The following is an 8,850-nucleotide window of genomic DNA, read 5'->3' on the forward strand; positions in this document are numbered from 1 at the left end:
AGGAACATGGCAGGCTGCTTCTGGTTCTGCCCCTGACACTTGACTTCCTAGAAAACGACCTTGGTGCCTGTTCCCGGCATCCAGGCTGGCAGGATCTGCAGGACTGACCCAGGAGAAAGTCTGCTCTCTCTTCCGGTGACCTTGAGCAGGCTACATAAGCATACTGTGCTGTTGTCTCAATATCTGTGTGATCTCCAAGAATTCCACCAACCTCCTGGTGGACAGTGAAGGAAAGATAGCGTTTATACACGATGGGGCGTGACAGAGCAGTGCACTGGATAGCTGAGTTCTGATATCCTTGTTAGAGAATCAGTTTGGCTGTCATCACTTCAAACTTGTTATTTTGGGGGACTATGTTCTTGGTCCTGTGATACTACAATCATTTGGGATGCTTCTGGAAATTTCTGTTTCAGAATTGACTACCAATCCTCCCATTGTTTTGGTTCTATATAATGATGGCAATGAGGTACCGAGTGTGTCTGTCAGACACGGTGCTTCGGTTCTGCCTCTTTTCTTGTTTTGTGTCCTTGGGGTGAATGGTTGACATCTCAGATCAATCATTAATTGCCCGTGTGAAAGAGGAAGGGGAGGGTATTTCCCACCACGGAGGGTTGGTGCAAGGGACAGCAGCTTGCAGAGTCCTTAGCCCTTAGTAGGTGCTTCGTAAGAGCTCTTTCTTCCCTTCCGTTCAAGTGAAGTCTGAGTTTGGGGGCCAGATGTCCTTCAGAAAGAAGCCTGGTGAATACATTGTTACTAAGTGGGGTCACATTTTAAGGTTCTGTGTGTTGCGGAAGCAGTTACAATGGATAATTTCTCATGAGGCTGTGAACAATGGCAGTCTAATCAAATACACACAGAACCTTCTAAAGAATCTTTGAAAGCAAACCCTCAGCTAGGTGAACCAGTTCTGCCATTTTGGCTGGACTAAGATGTGACTGTGAAGTCATGAAACATTTTTACTGGTTCCTTTTTAAGCAAATTAAAATGGCTTAAATATGTTGACCATGATTAAATCCTCAAGACACTCTTTTTCGTAAAAATGTTTTATCTCAGCTTTAACAGTGGCTCAGAATTGGTTTGAGGGAATAATGCTTGGTTGAGAATTCACAGTTGATTGGACCTGTAGCAGTTCGTGGGAACAAATTATAAATTTGTCAGGTCTGGTTTACAACATCATTACACCCCAAGGCAGCTTCCTTGGTCTGTTATTTCCTTAGTTGTTAAGAGAAAAAGGTTTGTTTGTTTGTTTGTTTCATTCTTGTGACTTGATTTAGAAGAAAGGTATATTTATTCCTTTAACTAATAGATAGTCCCAGGATCTTGAGAATACTTAGAAAAACAAGGTATTTGGTTAATCTCCTCTCTGAAATATATGTACACAGAATCTACCATCTTTCGCCATATTCTTTTTAAATTCTCCCACAGTATAACCTCAAATTTAGATTTCAGACTTGATCTTGAATTACATAAAATTAACTATCCTTTCGGTGGACGGATTGTCTTTTAAATAAAACAGATCTTTGCAAGTGAGACCCTTAGGACCCTGTGCCTTTGCTATAAGGAAATTGAAGAAAAAGAATTTCAGGAATGGAATAAAAAGTTTATGGCTGCCAGCATAGCTTCAACCAACCGAGATGAAGCTCTGGATAAAGTATATGAAGAGATTGAAAAAGACTTAATTGTGAGTTTTAACCTTAATTAATTTTTCCTTGATATGCCAAACAGAATTGGAAATTTTATGAGGTTTTTATTACATTTTTGAACACACGCTTGAAAGATTCTAACTTCAGTATTTGAAATTGGTAAAGTAGAAAGAACTAGGTCATCTGAATTTCTTTTGTTTAGCAGACAAAATAGAAGTTGCCACTATGAGAAACCAAAAGACAGAAAACACTGAAATTTTTATTCTGTTATTTTTAGCACTTATTAAAAATTCATTATGATTTGTACACAATAACCAACCGGCATATACTTATTATACTGTAAGAATTACTTAAATAATTTATGTTTTGCAAAATCTTCAGATAAGAATAATATATCATTTGTAAAGAGATTTTTCAAAGTTTAATACTTATTGCGTGTACAGTTTAAAGGGCAATGTTCAATAAATAGCAAGAGAAATTGGCTTGTGTCTGTGTAAAGCAATATACACAGAGTGAAAGTGTTTATATGTCCTTGATTTGTACTTACATTTTTGTTTTAGTAAATTATTTTAAGTATAAAGGTTTTGGCTGTTTGACTTTTGGTGAGTGTGAAACATGGCACCCTTCTCTGTTAACAATGGCCATTGGCCCCAGTAGAGTACCAACTGGAGTGTATAAATTAGCCCTTCTTTTTATAGGTTGGTGAACTACAGTTACAAAAAATTTTTTGCATATTTGCTAATTTCTTTCTTTTAACATTCATTCCAGCTATTGGGAGCTACAGCTATTGAAGACAGGCTACAGGATGGAGTCCCAGAAACCATTTCAAAACTTTCAAAAGCTGACATTAAGATCTGGGTGCTTACTGGAGACAAAAAGGGTAATTCAGTTTGCAAGGAACCATATCTGTTAACTCACAAATATTCACAGCTCTGTTTCCTTTGCTCAGGATGACCTTCTCAGACTTTCCGTCCTGCACAAACACTGTCTGTTTCTTTGAGACAGAGACGCTTTCCCTAAGAAATCCTCCTCTGTTATCCCAGCCCCCGCCCCGACTGCATCCTTCCCGAAACTCCGTCAGTAGCAGCGTTTTTTCCTTAACATTGAGCAGCTGGTCGTGTGTTGCTGATTGCATTTCATCTTATCTCTCCAGCCAGCCGCGGGTTCCTGTCCTGAAGGGGTCACCACCCCTCTGGTCCTTTCTGTCCTCCCTAGCTCTTTGCCATTTGTTGGGCAGAGTGGAACAGTCAAAAATGCTGAATGACAACTTTTGTCTTCTTGCCCCTTTTATTGCTTGAAAATTATAATTAAAATTTTGTCCCCAAGGGAAGATTTTAATTTTTAAACTCAGAGCTCAACAAGGAGTTGTTTGGCATTGATTTCTTTACTCCATGAGCCTCCCATGGGACATTTGATAATATCTCTTAATCTGATTGACATTGTTGACAGGGTATACCCTCTGATGAGCTAAGGGATTAAGTCTTGACCTTAAACAAGTAACAGTGTGGGTGGTGGTGGTGGAAAAGGGGGAAAAAATCTCTGGTAGGAGCCGCATGGCTTATGGAAATGGTTATCACCCCACCCCATATCTGAATAATTAAACCACAGGAGCTAAATGTGTTCAGTATTTCAACGAACATTGATTTATTAAATAATCAGTTTATGTATTTGATATGATAGCACATTTTATTATTGAAAGCATCTCAGCCAGACTTTGACTTACACTTATTTTATTACTGAGAAAGGGATTTTTTTCTTTATGTGATTTCCCTACACTGCTAGAGAAAAACAACATTATTTGATTGAATCTGGTTATTTCATTAATTGAAAAAAATAATCATTTCTAGATAAAGTTCATTATTAAATTCATCAGTAGGAGTAACATTTGACTTATTCTTTTTCTGTTGTAGAAACTGCTGAAAATATAGGATTTGCATGTGAACTTCTTACTGAAGATACCACAATCTGCTATGGGGAGGATATAAAGTGAGTGAAGGGCCTGCAGTGTGAGACTCTGTAACGTCTCATTTTTATAAAAACCAGACTAGACTCAGTAGACACAGCAGATACAGAGAAATGGGAGCTAGCAGGTGTCACTCGGGACAGTCACCTTGAGTTTAAATGAAGCAAGGAAACAGTAGGCAGCTCCAAGTTGTCACGATCCGACCTCATGTTGTAAGGAAACCTGGGGAAGCCTGCCCTGGTTCCAGGGGCCACTTTTCTGCATTCCTAGGCAGTCCTCAGCACGTGCCTGCTGAGAAAGGAAGTGGGCTTGAGACATCACTAGCCAATTAATATGAATTATATTCATATTGTTTCTCTTCCAGCCTTTAGTGATTTGTCTTGATCACGCCTTATTTCCAACTTCAAAGTGAAAATTAATGTGGAAACAGAATAATAGATGCCTTATCTTCTAGTGAAGTGGTTCTCAAATGGGGTTGGGGGGGGCTTTGCCATCTAGGGAACATTTGGCAAAGTCTAGAGACATCTTTGGTTGTCACAGCTGGGGAGGAGGGGTGCTCCCGGCTTCTAGTGGGTAAGGGCCAGGGATGCTGCTAAACATCCTACAGGGCAATGGACAGCCACACGCAACAAAGAATTAACTGGCCCAAGACGTCATAGTGCCAAGGTTGAGACCTGTTCTTGAAGGTGAAGAATAAAGGTTCTACATGTGTAACGAGGAAAGACCAGGGCTGAGAGTTAGGAGGGCTGAGTCCTCACTGCAGTTTTCCCATCAACTTGCTGCAGATGACTCTCTCTCTTGGGTTTGATTTCCTTATTTGCAACATGAAGAGATTGGAGAAGATATTTATGGTCCCTTCCACTCTAAAATTGAAGAGACCATGACATGTGAAAATAAAGTTCTTCCTGCCAACAGTGGTCACTGTTTATAGTACATTAGGGTTCACCCCACTTACTATAATTCAGATCAAGAATGCCCTCCTTCTGTTGCTTGTGAATATTTTTTTTATTGAGTTAAAGTCATTCTGCAATGCTGTGTCAAATTCTAGCGTAGAGCACAATTTTTCAGTTATACATGAACATGCATACATTCATTGTCACATTCTCTTTCGCTGTGAGCCACCACGAGATCCTGTATATATTTCCCTGTGCTACAACACATTTTCAACTGTATCTTCCTCTAGCTAGTTGTCTTTGGCAAATAATGAAGCACTAAGAACTTGGTGCCTTCATAGTGGTGGAATCAAGACTTAGTAAGATTATATGTCATCTGATTAAAAAATGAACTTGAATAAACATTTCTCCAAAGAGGATATACAAATGACCAATAAGCATATGAAATAATGCTCAACATCACTAATCATTAGGGAAATGCAAATTAAACCACAGTATCACCTCACACTGATTTAGGATGGCTACTATTAAAAAAGAGAGAGAGAAAATAGCAAGACTGGGCAAGTATGTAGAAAAATTGGAACCCTTGTGCACTGTTGGTGGGAATATAAAATGGTGGAGCCACTAAAACAGTACAGTGGTTCCTTAAAAAAATTAACAATAGAATTACCACATGATGCAGCAATCCCATTTCTGGATATAGATATCAAAAGAATTAAAAGCAGGGACCTGAGGTATCTGCACACCCAGGTTCATAGAGGCATTATTCACAATAGCCAAGAGGTGGAAGCAACGCAGGTGTCCAATGACAGACGAATGGATAAACAGAATGTGGTATATCCATACAATGGAATATTACCCTTAAAAAGGAAGGGAATTCTGACATAAGCTATAACTGAATGAACCCTGAGGACAGTGAAATAAGCCAATCAGAAAAAGACAAATACTGTACAATTCCATTATGTGAGTTATCTAGAGTGGTCAAATTCATAGAGACAGAAAGTAGAATGGTAACTAGGGGCTGGGGAGAGAGAGAAATGAGGAGACATTTTTTAATGGGTATAGTGTTTCATTTTGAAAGATGAAAAAGTTCTGGAGGTTGTTGATGTAAATACACTTAATACTACTTCAACTGTATACTCAGAAATAGTTAAGAGGATACATTTTATGTTACTTTTTTTACCACAATTTTTAAAAGATTGTATATCACAATTATCTCACCATTAAGGGCCTGTTCATGGTCTTATATTTTAAACACTTAAATTCCCACCTTCCTCCCAGTGCCCTTCTTCATACAAGGATGGAAAACCAGAGGAACAGAGGTGGAGTCTATGCAAAATTTGTACCTCCAGTGCACGAACCTTTTTTTCCAACTGGTGGAAACCGCGCCTTAATCATCACTGGTTCTTGGTTGGTACGTATCATCGGTGTCTCTCCCTTGGGCTCAAACTACAGCAAATCATTCTGGACAGATTTTAGGTGGCTTACCATATTAATTCCTAACCTAAAAATCTCTTCACTTATAAATGAAAGGGCAATTTCTCAAGTCTCAGAGTTAATATTATATATGAAAGGAATTATACCAAACTAGTAGCAGTGGTTATCACTAGTTTATCAGTTAACAGATAATTTGTTTTCTTCTTTGTATATTTTAAAATTTTCTATATTTGTATAGTAAATATTTTATAATCAGAACAATATCATCAATGATATAACCCAAGAATTATCATTCACATGAGTAAATTCTTGGGAGTGATACTCTTGATATAAAACCCCAAATGGTTATAATCCATTCCCTCTCTGGTTTCACAGAATGAAATTCTTCTCGAGAAAAAGACCAAAAAAAGTAACATTTTGAAGCTGAAGTTCCCCAGGACAGAAGAAGAAAGACGAATGCGGACACAAAGTAAGAGGAGGCTGGAAGCTAAAAAGGAGCAGCAGCAGAAGAACTTTGTAGACCTGGCCTGCGAATGCAGCGCTGTCATCTGCTGCCGGGTCACCCCCAAGCAGAAGGCTATGGTGGTGGACCTGGTGAAGAGGTACAAGAAAGCCATCACGCTGGCCATTGGAGATGGAGCCAATGATGTAAACATGATCAAAAGTGAGTCTCTCACACATGGCTAATGCCACCTGATTGTTAGAGAGAAGAATGGCAGGAACATTTTTGGGGGTAGATTTTTTAAATTTCATTCTTGGGCTTTCCTAAAGCAGACCTTTAATCAAGGCACTTAACCGTGATGGCTATACCTGTGACCCTGCCCTCAGGAAGCTTACAGTACACCCAGTAGGAGAGAGTAGGGAGGCATGGCTGCTAACTCACAGAGTGCCAAGTAGAAGATGTGTTCCATTTGGGTGAACTTGTACTTATTTCCTTCTTTTACATATGTTTGGATATTTTTTCTTGCTGTTTCTCCTCCTGTATTTCTTTAGGGCTTATTATAAAGCCTGCTATTTAATAAGGTTTGCAAAAATTTCTGCTGAGCTCGGCTTAAGTCGTTGAACTCTCTTTGGTATTTGTTGTGGGAAATATGCTCCCTTATCTAAGCATCTTTTTCTGGGATTCTTTTTCTTGTCTTTGGTGAATCTGTTGGAACTTTACCATTGGGTGACCTGGTGTGAGCTAAGAGTAACACACTTGGTTCCAACATAGGCTCAGCATCCTCCTGACCTCCCAAGGCCGTTTTGCTGGTTGGACCCTAGGTACCAACACATAAAGGGACTGAGTCCTATTATGCAGAAATACAGTTTTGCTGGGCATGCAGAACCAAACCCTCATCAACATGTCTAAATCCCCTGGCCCTTTTATTCCTCCTTGTATTACTGTATGGGAGTATCCTGTAATGCAAATGCCCAAGTTAACGCGGTCTGAATGCTTGTCCTCATCATACTGCCAACAGGCTGTGTCAGCCTGGGCTTATGCTCAGGCCTCACTTTGCTCATCTGAGAACAAGAAATTTACCTCTGATGTCACCTCTAGCTTTGTGATTTATCAAGATGAGTTATCCATGACATGTATACACACGTCTTGTGGTGCTGGACAGCTTAAATGCATTATGTTTAACTAGACTTTTAATTCAGCCTGTTTTGTAACTCATGCATCTGTCTCTTTCTTTCCTTAGAGTCTCTTCCTCCTCCTCCCTGATACATACTAAGAATATTCCAACTTTATCTTCCTCAGGAGTCAGCTATATGACGTATGACTTCTTGCTTCTTTATCATGTGTATGTCTGTGGCCACTGCCAATTTAATTCCTCTCCACTGTTTTGCATGTGCTCATCTTACCATGTGAATGGCATTTCTTGCTCTGAATTAGATCTATTATTTCTTCCTTCTGTATCCCCAGCTCTAGTGTGTTTTCCATTATGTACCTTTAACATAAATGTCTGTGCCAAACGGGCAAGTCTCTCAAACATTATTTTTCTTCAGTTATGATGAAGACTTCTAGATATTGGAAAAGGGGATTACCTTGCAGATTTACTATCTGATTATGTGATTGAGACTTAAAACTTTTTCATTCCTCTGAGTTCACCAATTGATAGCAAAAGGGATTACGGAAGGTCAGCACAGAATAGACTGTTCTTAAGTTCTAAAAAACTTTATTAAGCTCAGTTATATGATAGATGCTTTTATATATAATGTAGGAAGCATCTATTTGGGAAGATCAGATACTTAGGTCTCCTTGGAAGTCAGTAGCTTAATCCAAATGTTAAGTACCTTTCTGTACTTTGTGAAATTGTTATGTTTTTCACTTGCTTCAAGAGCAATGTACAGAAAGAAATTACGTTGTTTATAAAGAAGTACAGTGAAATTTTAGTGTCAAAAAAAATCTGACCATTTGCTAACATGGTTCATGGTTAGAGGTGTAGCCCAGCAGAAGTGGAAGAATGCCATCCACCATGGTTGTGCCCCTATCAAGGATCCAAGGATTCTCAGAGGCTGCCCTCTCCCTCTCTCGTGTCTGAAGATGGCTGGTGGGTGTTGTTTCCCTTGGTCTAAGATCCTAAGAGTAAACAAGCAGCATTAGAGACGAGACAGGGGCAGAAAGGCTTGAGGACACAGACTGTTAATGAATTAAGCAGCAGACTTCCAGGGAGGCATTTGAAACTTCAGGAAAATCTGGGTGCCTATATTTAGATTTTAGGAGCAAACAAACAAAAGTAGTGTGCCTTATAAAGTACATCTGTTCAGTCGCTTTGAGGCAGCCTGTGAACCGTGGCACTGTTCACTTCATGTTCTGTCCTTGGTCAGCTCAGCAGAGGCTGGACTGGAATGTCAGGGCCTGGGGCAGTGGCTCCTCTTCCTTGGCTCTGACGGAACCTCAGCATTTCCCTGCTGCTTGTTCAGGAAAGAA

At 39.5% G+C, this 8,850-nt stretch overlaps 1 protein-coding gene across 3 annotated transcripts in view; it reads left to right on the forward strand.

Moving 5' to 3' along the window:
- ATP8B1 (ATPase phospholipid transporting 8B1) overlaps nucleotides 1-8,850 on the forward strand; it is a 100,828-nt gene that overhangs the window by 83,532 nt on the left and 8,446 nt on the right. For all 3 annotated transcript variants that reach the window (XM_006205747.4, XM_072952151.1, XM_031692405.2), the window contains exons 18-22: nucleotides 1,517-1,681; nucleotides 2,412-2,523; nucleotides 3,554-3,629; nucleotides 5,781-5,913; nucleotides 6,312-6,600. In XM_006205747.4, the coding sequence (XP_006205809.2) occupies nucleotides 1,517-1,681; nucleotides 2,412-2,523; nucleotides 3,554-3,629; nucleotides 5,781-5,913; nucleotides 6,312-6,600 (775 nt within the window). The remainder of the gene's footprint in view (nucleotides 1-1,516; nucleotides 1,682-2,411; nucleotides 2,524-3,553; nucleotides 3,630-5,780; nucleotides 5,914-6,311; nucleotides 6,601-8,850) is intronic.

This window comes from Vicugna pacos, chromosome 30, assembly GCF_048564905.1.
Source record: "Vicugna pacos chromosome 30, VicPac4, whole genome shotgun sequence".
Classification (NCBI taxonomy): Eukaryota; Metazoa; Chordata; class Mammalia; order Artiodactyla; family Camelidae; genus Vicugna; species Vicugna pacos.